This window comes from Lepisma saccharinum, chromosome 26 (genome assembly GCF_977018435.1).
Source record: "Lepisma saccharinum chromosome 26, izLepSacc3.1, whole genome shotgun sequence".
In the NCBI taxonomy this organism is placed as follows: Eukaryota; Metazoa; Arthropoda; class Insecta; order Zygentoma; family Lepismatidae; genus Lepisma; species Lepisma saccharinum.
The window spans coordinates 2,371,668-2,385,186 of NC_139254.1; the positions used below are offsets into that span (position 1 = coordinate 2,371,668).

Sequence of the window (13,519 nt, forward strand, 5' to 3'; positions counted from 1 at the left end):
ATTTTCGTTTTTATGAAAGATGATATGTGAATTCTTGAAGGTTAGTCACACAGAAGATGTACTACGTAATCCAGGTAAATCCACACAGGTAAAACAGCGACAGCAAAAAATCAGGTGAGGCCAGGTCGGCTCAATAGCTCAGTGGTGGAGCAATGGCACGGTATGCCAGAGACCCGTGTTTGAGTCCTGGTCAAGCCTGCATTTTCCAGTGAAAATTTCTAAAAACACTAAGTTGCTGACCAAGGCAGTTTATTAAGATAAAAAACACTTAACAGGTAACGTTTCAACCCTGTATCAGGGTCTTTTTAGTTCTTCGTCTGAGGAACAAGGTTTAATTATATTACAATTGAAAATTTCTACGTATGATATGAATGTCCATGAAATCATTACAGTGAAACCTCGATTTTATGCTTTTCAATTTGAAAGAACTTTAAATCCGGGAAAAATTTAAAGCATTTTGCTCTACTGGGACCACGAGAATTTAATGTATAATGCAGGAAAATGTAAAACCAAGTAACTTAAAATTGGGTTTCCACTGTACATTTCTCAGACTATTCCAGAGAGTCTGGAATCATTGTTCTGACCGCAGAAGCACATGAGGAAAAGGAGATTAACTAGGGATGTACCAATATCAAACTTTTATTGTTACTGTACCAATATAAATTTGAAATAGGCCGTTTTGAAATAAAACGAAAACATGCAAAGGAAGAAATTTAATTACCTCTGTGGCTGTTCATATGTACATTCAGGTACTTCTCAACATAGTTCCCATAGTTGTTGAAACACTTGTCTTAGCTGTAGATGAGCTTTTGTAGACCCTCATCAAAGAAATCTGTCCCAGGTCAGACAGCCAATCCGTCACGATCTGTTTGGCTTCATCTGCGCTGTTGAATCGCTTCCCAGCGAGGAAAGTGTTCAAGTGGAGGAATAGGTGATAATCGTTAGTTTCTTGAGAGAATTGCAATTTACGGCTGCATTAACTGTTTGTCCATTCGGCAGAAACACTGTCAAACGGTGGTTGGCTCGTATCGCGCTCTCAACATCATGCACCAATGAGTTCGTTATGATTGAGGGGCATCCTGATCGTGGTTCATCATGAACATTTGTGCGACTAGCCTTAAACAGATGTACCCACCTATGCACCTTGCCTTCAATAATGACATTCTCACCATACACCTCACATAACTGGTGATAAATGTCTGCCGCTTTCACATTTTTCGCTGTCAAAACCCTGATCACTGATCGTATCTCACACTCGGCGGGATTTTCAATCACCTGCACCTCTTCCATTGTCCACCACAACCACACCAAGCGTTTCACAAGTCGTCTGTTTACATGCAAGGCATGTCGGTAACTAACGCACATGCGAAAACTCAAGCATGGATTGTTGTCAACATGAGCGCAATACGGCCCCTTATTAAAAAATAAACCTCGTAGATTGTGAATAGTTTAGCTTCAAGCATATGACAAGATATCTTTGGTGAATTTTGTTGTAGAAGAATAACAATATTTAGAAGTCCATTTAAAAATAGCATATACAAATCCTGTATTTACATTAAAAAAAAGAAAAAAAATGTAACAAAACTACAGAATTGTAGAGGTAATATGTGCATGGGAAAGTGGCCAGGTCAGTTTCAGATAGGCTTCTGAGAGCTAACTCTCACCTCTCTATCATCTTCACTTCATTCGCTGAAGATGAGACTGATATTTGATATGAGCTCTCAAAAGCTTGGAAGCCTATCAGGAAATGACCTGATCGATATCCTGAGAATATCTTCATTTTGCTGCCAGCAGCTTCAGGAATAAAGCCGCAGGTATTTACAGAATATCAGACCCGTTAAATATTGTTACTTTTTTTTAAAAAAAATTAAACTATATGTTCACAGTAAATGTGGAGCGTAACTGCACTTAAGGGTATGAATTGAAGCTCTACTAGTCCTCCCCGATGGCACAGTGGTAGCGTCGTCGCCTTGTAATGAAGGGATCCCGGGTTCGATACCTGGTGGAGGCACATAATGGTTTGGATCCCACTTTAAACTGTAGGTCCAGTCCCGATTAGCCTTACTGTGCATAAAGTGGACTTGGAACACCAACTCAATCAATCAATCAATTGAAGCTCTACTTTAACAATGTTGCAATGTAATAATTGAGTGTTAGTTTTGTGTACTTTTTATTTAATTTTATGTCTTTCTTTCTACAGGTAGTCGCGAACATTACCTTTGTGACACAGAAGTTAACCTGTGTTACTCCAATCCCTGTGGGAACAATGGTGAGTGCAAACGAAGAGAGGGTGGCTACACTTGCATCTGCAAACCAGGATATACAGGTAAGCATCACCAGTAGAAGCTTTGTTTCATTTATCAGTCTTATTTTGTATTGTTAGTTATCAGGGTGGCTACTTACTGGGAATTCCTTGAATTCCGGGAATTATCCGTGAATTATTGGCTCCGGGATTTATGCGTGAATTCTACTTGAATTTTTCTCCATAGACGTTTGAAAATTACAACTTTTTTAATCTCTTCATTCTCTTGAGAGCTTCCTCCACTTCTTTCCATGTGAGATTCACTTTTTCTTTTGTTTTCTTTTTCCTTCACTTTATCATGTTCATTTCCTTTTTTCACATTCAGCAATTTCTCGAAATGATTTCCCCGCATTCTCCTTATTTCTTCATCCTCTTCTACAACAGTTACCCTTTCATCCCTTAGCTTACAGCTATCTCCTCTTTCTCGTCTCCTTTCTCTCACTAATCCAAACAATACTTTCTTTCATTTTGGAGTGAATAAAAAACGCGGTTGATAATTAGAAGACGTAAGTGAGTACTAGACCCCGACGCCTAACAGCACGAAGAGGAAGAAGAAGAAAGAAAGAGAAAGTGAGTACTAAAAAGATTTCCACAAAACTTACTTGTAAGTGAAGCATCGAGTTTCCCAAGTGGATGGTGGCAGAGGGCACAAAAATTTATATAACATTTACAAGTAAGTTCCGCGGAAATCTTTTTAATACTTTCTTGTTCCCATCTAATATCTTCTTCTAGCACTTTGGTCCATTCTTCCATCCACTTTCTTCTTTCCTCCTCTACTACTGTTCTTGCCTCTTTCTTCTTTTCCATGTACTCTTTTTGTGCATTTTGTGATTTAGCTTTAAACCATTTTCTAAATGTATCATTTTTGTTTTTCACTGCCTCTCGAGTTCTTTCATTCCACCATGATGTTATGAGGGTATGAAAAATAAATGTGAGATGTTGCAAGTTATTACGCTTAGAGATTCAGCGACTGTTACGGGGAGGGTTTGGTGGAGAATAACCAAATCAGCAAAGAATAAAAAATAACAACAACAACACTTATTCAAAGGAGCAACACTTTATGCTGCCACACGCAGACCCTATGCTGTGTGTGGTGTTCCGTGGATCATAACAGGTGTCCCTTGGGAGACCTGTTAACCAACAGTCGAACTTTTTGCCTAAATTCTAAAACGGTAGGTAGAGGAGGGTTTTTTAAACTTATTGCTCACGTCAATGATAGCCAAGTCAATCACATTGAAACAGCACATTTATTGAATATCAAACACCATCTGTGGCATGGCCACCACCAAAGATAGACATCACCGTTTCACACAGGAAACATAGAATACAAACACAAAAGATTGTGCACATCGGCCATTATGACCGCCTACCTAGTCTCGTAGCACTTCTCGCAACTTGAGAATCGCAGGGGACCAACTTCCTTACTTGGATTTTTACCTTTCAGGCTTAAACCACATACGCCAACTCATGAAAAATGTCAAAAACAAGTCTGGTGTTAGTAAATTCAGATTTTTATTAATTTTTACATGCAAACATGCTTGAAATTTGTTAGAAAACAATCCGATTAACATGCATCGCATAAACTTACAACCACCGCTTCCATTAAGCTAAGCCACCCTCCTATTCCTCTATTTTATACAATGCGATTGCCAATATGACTTTTCTTTGCAGCACTGTCAAAGTTATAATTTGTACAGCGTGATTGCCATTGTAGTTTTTTACACATTGCTGGCAAAGTTGTAATTTGTACAGTGTGATTATTTTTATATACAACATTTTCAACTTGAGAACTTATGATCTGTCATAAATTCCCCGGGGTTGGGAAATTTGACTTTCTTACTGAGAATCAAGAAGAAATGTCAAATACTTCATGCATTACTAAAATTATGACATTGTCTACATGCAAGAAGTTAGTTACAAAACAAACACCACATAAACAAAGATATAACATGTAAGATTATGACAAAATATCAGATTCATATATTAAATAACTTAACATGCATAAACACAAAACAGAATACACATATGTACAGTTTGTATGCATAATCGCAGAACCAAATTTGTACAATTTTCAAGAATAAACACAAAACAACACACGTGCAGTTTACATGCATCAGTAAAAAAAAAAGAAAACACATCATGTACAATTTGCATGCAGAGATAAAATCATAACATATGCATCTCGCATACATAAATTAGCATGCATACATTCATAACATGCAATAGACAACATGTATGCACAAACTCCACATATCACAAATATGGTACCACTATAATTTACAATTTGTTATCATGCTCTTAATAAATATCGTTAGACAGCATCATGCAACTGCTCCAAACCTAACTCATGAAGTTGCAAATCGTTACGCATGCTTAAAAGTTTGTTTATCCAAAGTTTTTGTTTGTCCAATGAACAATGCCAAGCTTTGATATTTTTTACGGAAATATTTGCAATGTCTTTTCCAGTATTGCAGCATATGGCTTTCACTGTGTTATCATCATGAATTTGCATACAAACAAAAGGACCTTGGTATAAATTACAATATTTTTTTATAATGCAAGTGATAGTGTCACTTTGAGGATGCAGTTTTATGAAGATCAGATCGCCTTGCTTTACTGGAATTTTTGTTGCTTGTTTTTCATGCTGTTTTATAATATGTTTTTGTCTCTTATTGAAACTACATGTTTCTGCCATAAGCAGCTTATTTTTCCACATCTCTACATCAGGAATGCGATCCGTTAGTACTTTTTTACAGATATTTTGAGGTTCAACATTTAGCCTGAGTTCTATAGGAGCATAACCTGTACTGGAACAAATTGAATTATTTAACAGATGTAAAATGGCAGCAACATGGCTAGACCATTGCTTATGTTTACCATTGCAAAATATACGCATCAATCTATTTATTTCCTGGTGATATCTCTCCACTAAGTTAGCACTTGGATGATAACTGGGTATGTAAAAAATTTTTACATTGAGAGCATGCATACCTTTTGTAAAATGTTCTGCACGAAATTGTGGACCATTGTCACATATAATGATTGTTGGTATTCCCAAATGGATGAAGTAAGAATGTGTTAGTTTTCTAGTTACGATGGAAGCTGTACTATTGCCAATAGGATATGCCACAAGATAACGGCTAGCAGAATCTAATACTGTTAGTAAATATTTTTCACCTTTGGAGGAACGTATGAATGGACCTTGTAAATCAATAAATAATATTTCACCTGGTTTTGAGGGTTTGTGCATGATTTCCAGATACTTAGGAGGATGTTTATCTGGTTTATTTTTCATGCAAATTTCACAATCAGTGATGTAAGACTTTGTGTCTCTTTTCATATGAGGCCAGTAAAATATTTGGTAAATTTTACCGAGTGTCTTGTCTGTACCAAAATGACCACCTTGATCATGATACTTGTGCAGTACAAGATTTACTAATGATTGAGGCATGCATATTCTTATCCGGTTTGTATTGTGAAAATCTTTGATGGTAAGTAGATCATTGTGAATAAGGTATATATTCTTCCAGTTTCGATGTTTGCTCTGTTGTGAACTTTCACAACCAGCGAGAACAGATTTAACACCACTGCAATACGGATCACTATTTTGTTCATTAACAAAATTGTTTTTATCACATATTAATGACTCATCAAGATACTCAAAGTTATTCATGAATATGAGTTCATTATCATGGTCATTAAAAGATCGGCTCAACAGGTCTGCCAAGAGGTTTTCTTTACCTCTACAATACTCGACATGCAATGAGTACTGTTGTATTTGAATAAACCATCTAGTCAGCCTATTGTTCCAAGTGTATGCAGATTCTAACCACGTGAGGGATTTATGATCTGTGATAACAGTAAATTTTCTACCTAACAACAGTGATTTAAATTTGTCCAGTGTAAAGAGTATTGCTAACACTTCTACTTCAGTGGACGTATATGATTTCTCAAAAGGTTTCAAAATCCTTGACACGAATCCAATCGGACGCATGTTGTTGTCTACCAGTTGAAAACAATATCCTGCAATGCCTATATTTGATCCATCAGTTTGAACAAAGAATGGTTTGTTCAAATCTGGATGGTAAAGCATTGTTTCTGCAATAATGGACTGTTTCAACAACTCAAAGGAGCATTGTGCACTTTCATCCCATTCCCACTTTTTGCCTTTTTTCAATAACTGGTACAAGGGATGTGCCATGATGGCATAATCTTTAACATATTTTGATAGCCAATTGAAACTTCCCAAGACTTTCTGCAGTTGCTTGATATTGCAAGGGACAGGTAAGTCTTTTATGGCTTGAACATACTTGGGAGATTTCTCATAACCCTGTGCACTGATAGAATGCCCTAAAAATTCCACCTTGACTTGACAAAACCTACATTTGTCCAGTCTCAGTGTCATGTTGGCATCTTGTAACTTGTCAAAAATAAGTCTTAAGTGAAAAAGATGTTGTTCGAAAGACGTGCTTTTGACAATTACGTCGTCTACATAACATACTGTAAAAGATTCCGTACCTTCCAAGGTTCGTGTCAGAGCATTAATGAAAGCAGACGTTCCATTGATTGATCCGAACACTACCCTTGTGAACTGGTAAAGTTTTCCCTGAAAACTGAAAGCAGTATACTTTCTTGCTTTGGGGTGTAAGGGGACCTGCCAGAAAGCATTAACCAAATCTAGGGAGGACAAACATTGACATCCATGGAAACTCATTAAGAGTTCATTTATGTTCATAGGATATAATTGCTCAAGCTTGACATGTTTGTTGATATTTCTTTGATCTAAGCAGAGACGAATGCCTCCTCCGGGCTTGACTACAACTAGGAGAGGACATAGGTACTCTGATTCAGAATATTCAATAATGCCTAAGTTGAACATTTGTTCTATTTGCCTGCCAACTTCATCCGTATATGCTAATGGTATTGGATAGTTTTTGTTAACTATTGGTGTGGAAGTATCCAGTTCTATTGTGTGTGTATACTTGTTACAGAGACCTGGTAATTCAGAAAACAATGTTTTATATTGTTTTAACAACTGAACTAAAGCTATCCTTTGTGACTCATTTAAATGTTCACACTCTTTAACCCTTCTCCACAAGTCTTCATCAGAAGGATGAGAGGATGACCGTGGGGATATGTTAGATACAGAAGGTCTGAAATCTAACTCTTCTTCCGGACAACTTTCATTTGAGACAGCGATAAATTTGGAGAATTTGCTTCCTTCGCTCGATTCCAAGAGTAAGCCTCGCTGGACAAAGTCTAAAGTACTATCAATATTGTATAGGACATCTAAACCGAGAATAATGTCTACTCTTAAATGTCTGACTACCAGGAATTTAATGTAAAAGGAAAGTCCACAAATTTCAACGTTCAAATGAGTGGAACCTATTAGTTTGTCTTTCCTTTTCCCTGTATAGTCAACTAATTTAATTCCCGTAACTGGCAATAGCCGTGGTTTAGAAGCCTGAGTACAAATAGACTTCCACAGGGTTTCCGAGAGAACACTGACCTCAGCGCCACTATCGAGTAAAGAAGTATATTCCTTATTGTTTATTCTTACTTTTATGTGAGCAGAAGGTTTACGCTTGCTATTAGTATTTATGGGTTGCTTACAATTTTTGATTTCTGCACTGCAATCTATTTCATCACATTCACTTAAGTTTATAAAATGAATAGCAGGATTTATCGCATCACTCACATCACCTGCTTTTTGACATGAGCTCGTAACTAGTTTAACGAGTTAAACTGGTGTATGTCTGCCTGGACTGTGATTTCATTTTGATTGACATCATTGAACAGACCTTTTTGTTTCAAGAAATCAAAAACTACATTCATCCCAGACTTTGACCAATGAATTAAATCAATTCGGCGATTCCTTGGATTTCCTAAGTGTTTTTCAAATAGATCTAGTTTTATACTGCATTCAAAAACAGATCACTAATATTCACTACAATGAGATTCTCATCATTCCCTAACTCCATTAGAAAATTATTCCACTGACTCCACTTACTCCACAAATCAGGATTGTCAGCAGTTAATAACTTTGGGATTGGTGGTAATGTGAGTAATATTAACTGATTCGTTAAAGGTAATAACTTGTGTATTAAACCTTTGAGGTCACTTTTCATTTTGTGTAGCTCTGTATATCTCAAAAAATCATTGGTGCCAATAAGCAACATCACTTTTTTACCAACTTTGGTATCTGGATGGATTTTTTGGGATAGGTTGGAAATAGTTTGGCCACTAGTACATAACCCTATGTTCAGTTTACCTAGTGAATCATATGAAACAGTGTAGTTTGCCAAGGTTTCTGCTATGCGGATCATCATGGAATCACCTAGCAAATGAACATTATTGTACAAGGGTTCAATGGCCTGTGCTTCGGTATTTGTTTTCACTGAATTGTAAAATTTTTTGTCTGTGTGATTAAGATTACTAGAGTTGGGTTGTTGCAAAGGAGGATTAGCAGGTACACTCATGACACCTCCCTCTCGACATGAGCGACTAACTCGTTTCCCGAAAAAGTAGACTTATTAGCATTGGTGACTACATTTCTTTTCGAGTTACGCTGTGTGCTGGAATGATCAACAACCTCGCACTTGAATTTGTCACCTCTGTCTTTAGACTGATCAGTACATTTAGTTTGAATAACTGCTACGTTTCTATTATTATCAAAGTTTTTAGTTCTACTGTTAAATACTGCCTGTGGCCTTTCACATAATGAAGTTTTGCTAAGGGCTTCGGAATTTTCTATTACCGTGATGGCTTCACTCAGCTCGGTAACAGGTTTCATAATGAAAATTTCCTTGATTTTGAAAGGCATCAAAGTAGCAATTTGAGCTAGCCTTTGTGCTTCGTCAGTGTTAGGTTGAACAATCTGCAAAATTTTCCATTGGTCCATGAAAAATGTTAGCAGTGACCCATGAACAGACTTTTGATACTGGGAATTCAAGATTTTGGTGAGCATCGTTGTTTTCCAATTAGAATTTTGATAATGATTCAGAAACTGAATTTTGAAAGATTGGTAATCTGAAAATTTTTGCTTTGAGATCTTGTACCATTGCTTAGCATCTTTTGTTAGCAGCGTTGGTACATAAGTCATAAAATCTGTTTCTGCTATTTGAAATAACTCGAAATTCTCTTCGACATCATCTAAGAATTCAGATGGGATTAGTTCACTAGAAACTCCAGAGAATTTCGGAAACCTATTTAATTGATCTGACTTCAAGAAATTTCTTTTAGTAACATGTGAGGAAACTTGATTTTCTTTGCACCTAGAAACACGCTTACTTGTTCCATTAGGGAAAAGTGTTGTTACACTATCATTATTATTCACATTTACTAAGGGAGACTTTTTCCTAGACCTATTCTTTTTTCTACTCTTAAGCCCAGATGAATGACATCTAATTGTGCTGGGAGAACTATCTGAATCACTTTCCCGAAACCAGTGTAGCATAGTAGTAGTTGAATTCTGTAGAACTTTAACTTGTTGAGCTACACCTGACAAAACGGGCAACACTGTATTGTTCACAATACCCACTAAATGTTCTACCTCATGGGAAACATTACCATTTCGTAATTCACTAGTTTCGATGGGAATATTTTCACTTGTGTGGGATTTACCAGCAATAAAATTAAACCATTCTTCAGCTTCTGATGGCTCTTCAGTAGATTCCTGTTGATCTACAGGTGAAAATGCAGGCTTCCTTTTGACAGACTCTGGTACTTGTACTTGACGATGACACCATACAGTCTTGGCTTCATTGTTTTGTATTCTTTCTTCCAGTTCAAAAAGTTTGTTTTTCACAACCACCAGTTCCTGACGCAATTCATCCTTTTCTTCTATCAATTTTCTGGGTTTCACTCGTAACCTTCTCATTCCTAGAAATGCATTCTTGCCTGTATAGGGACACATCTTTCTGCATGACATTCAGTTGGATGTTCAGATCAGCTCTTATATTTTTTTCTAGATTCTTTAGATCACTCTTAAATTCTGCTTTCACTTGTCCTAACTCCTGTTTAAGTTCCTCTTGTGACTTCGAGATAGCTCGTAATTCAGCCAATATTTGCTCCATATTTCTTATTTTTCACGTAAAACCACTTAAATTCACCTTGCACCAAACAAGAACTAGTTGAACACTATCACAATCGTGGAATCACATATTTCGTTTTTGCAAACTAGTTGCGATGATAATGTAAAAAATTTCACATTATAATCTTTAGACGAATAATCTTTGAGACAGCGTACTGAGTCTCATAAAATCTTTTTATGACCGCCTACCTAGTCTCGTAGCACTTCTCGCAACTTGAGAATCGCAGGGGACCAACTTCCTTACTTGGATTTTTACCTTTCAGGCTTAAACCACATACGCCAACTCATGAAAAATGTCAAAAACAAGTCTGGTGTTAGTAAATTCAGATTTTTATTAATTTTTACATGCAAACATGCTTGAAATTTGTTAGAAAACAATCCGATTAACATGCATTGCATAAACTTACAACCACCGCTTCCATTAAGCTAAGCCACAGAATCTCTCCACCCTCCTATTCCTCTATTTTATACAATGTGATTGCCAATATGACTTTTCTTTGCAGCGCTGTCAAAGTTATAATTTGTACAGCGTGATTGCCATTGTAGTTTTTTACACATTGCTGGCAAAGTTGTAATTTGTACAGTGTGATTATTTTTATATACAACATTTTCAACTAGAGAACTTATGATCTGTCATACCATTTCCTTAAAATACTTCTCATACCGGAGGGCCACACACTTTTTGACATTCACACGCCACATCCCGATACTTGGCCTTTGATGGGGCACACAAAACAAAAGAAGGGGTATTTTCCTGAATTTGATTATTTTGGCCTATTTCCTTGAGGTAACAAAGACTCTGGGGGGTAATGGGTGCACTTTCCTGGCTTTCCATGAAAGGATTGCATATAACTATGGATACTTGGCGGATGCTCCTCTGATTCCATCCAGCAAGCCATGTGGTTTGGCATTCCCTATCCTGGTATGGATCACACACCTTTTCACTCAAAAATGATGAAAATTGCACTCGGAACTTCAAAAAAAGCATTGGCTGCCATTTCACTAATAGCAGCACTCATCCAGGTCCACAATAGACTTTGTATGGACTTTGGGTGGCTATTCACTTTGTAAATCCATTGTTCATGGGCCACGCGACCATTAACGAACTGGTTTTGGCTGACAACACAGCCTCCGACCTGCTTTCTATCAGGTAAACTACACAAGTGACCTTGCAGGCCAAGCTCAGAAGATAATAAAACACTTGACTGCTTCCTGTGTGACGTCACAGCCTTGGAAGCTCTCATTGGCTGGCTGAGATCACCTGTGGCTTTTTGCTGCTTTGTGGAAGGAGTTCCAACTCCTCCCACCAGATGGCAGACTTATCCAGTGATTGTGAACGATACCTGGATGTAAAATGTAAAGAAAGGTATTTTTTCACTTTTTCTGGCCTATTTATGACAGATAATTAAAAATGAGTTAACTTTACATGATTTAAGCATGATATTACCTATGCACAAATGTTATCTTTCATATTTAATAAAAAATAAGGATTTAGCAAATATCTGGTTTGGAGCACATGGTTTCTTGTATCCAAGATGGCTTCTGTTTGCCTGAAAATTGTTACTTTTTAACAAATAAAGCATTTCTATCCATCCCATGGGTGTAGCAAATGGTTTTTAAACATTACTCATGATGCTATTTGTAGGAAAATATAAGACAGTGGAAAATAGTTCTCACCGCCCTTTCTATTATTAACCTAATGGCCCTTGCACTTAGGTTGGGTCTGTGGGTGTTTGTGTCTGGGCATGTATGCCCAATCCTTGAATGGTCATATTGTTTCTTTCTTCTTTCTTTTCATGCTTGTTCTTCCACATACCTTTTTGGCTGTCATATTTCTTCGTAAACCATCTATTACCTACTAACAGTCCATTTCTCTTACGAAAGTCCAGTAGTAGCCTCCTTCCCTCCTCAATCCTCTGTCCCCATCCATCTGCTCCAAGTACTTCCGTATACCCTTTCCTGTCTCTTCCCTCTTGTGCATTAAAATCACCCATCACAATTTGCCATTCCTTTTCTAGGTGTTCTCCCAAATCTTCTTCATATTCTTCCCCCCTTCCCCCCTTGTACTTCCTGTTTGTGGGGCATTCATTTTTAGTTTTATAATTCTGTCATTTACCCTTTCTACTTCCTCACTTATTCCACTTCTGACTACAGCCCCACTTCGTCTGCCCTCTTCGGTCCCTGACCAGTACAGTTTATAGTCTTTCCTCAATTTCATTTCTCCTCTTCCGTTCCATTTCGTATTGCTCTTTCCAAAGATGTCGGTCCCTCTTCTCTCCATTAGATCCACAATTTCTTCAGTCCTTCCTGTCAGTGTTCCAATATTCAATGTCCCTATTCGTAGCCCGTGTCGTCTCCAATTTCCAGTCCGGCTTGCTTCTTTCTTATCTCAAATTGTTTATGTTTTCGGCTGTTGGCTAATCGGACCTGTCTCAGCCTACACCTGAGTGGTGGGGCTGCCACCTGTTGGTTCTCAGGTACACTCTTGTTTCATGTCAGGGTTCCAACTCCTTTAGCCTTTCTGGATCCCTCCAAGCTCACGAGACAGTGGGAACAACACTTTTATGGCGGTGTTTATTCGCCATGACACAAATCTGTCGATGGATATCTGTGACAGTGATCACGTAAAAAAAGTCATACCTCTCCATTCCTTCTTTTTACATTTTTTACATTGCAAATTTTGCTGCCAGGAAAATAAAGCCATTTTAGTAAAGAGAACTTTTCCATTTCAGGCCAGAACTGTGAAATAGACACGACAATGGATACTTGTCAGCCAGGCATATGTAGGTCAGGATCAACGTGTGCTCCTCTCATCAAAGGTGGCTTCATTTGCGACAACTGCACCCGTGATGAGTACTACACCAAGCTGTGTGAACTTCGGGCGAGGAGCTTCTCCAAAAGCTCATTCCTCACCTTTCCATCTCTGAGGCAACGGCATCGACTCCATTTACGTTTGAAGTAAGTACAGCTATTTGGTTTTATTTATTTGCATAATGCACACCCCTATAAAGCACTGCTAAAGAAAAAAGGACTGAACTCTGTTGTTCCAAGTTCTTTTTGTTTGGTGATGCATTCTCAGTGCATGAAGTTCAAACATGCTTTTCTAAGGGTGTGCTGGTGGTTTG

At 37.6% G+C, this 13,519-nt stretch overlaps 1 protein-coding gene across 3 annotated transcripts in view; it reads left to right on the top strand.

Moving 5' to 3' along the window:
• Nucleotides 1-13,519, top strand: part of stan (Protocadherin-like wing polarity protein stan) — a 501,606-nt gene that overhangs the window by 415,894 nt on the left and 72,193 nt on the right. For all 3 annotated transcript variants that reach the window (XM_083112512.1, XM_083112510.1, XM_083112511.1), the window contains 2 exons: nt 2,201-2,326; nt 13,127-13,352. In XM_083112512.1, coding sequence (XP_082968638.1) covers nt 2,201-2,326; nt 13,127-13,352 — 352 coding nt within the window. The remainder of the gene's footprint in view (nt 1-2,200; nt 2,327-13,126; nt 13,353-13,519) is intronic.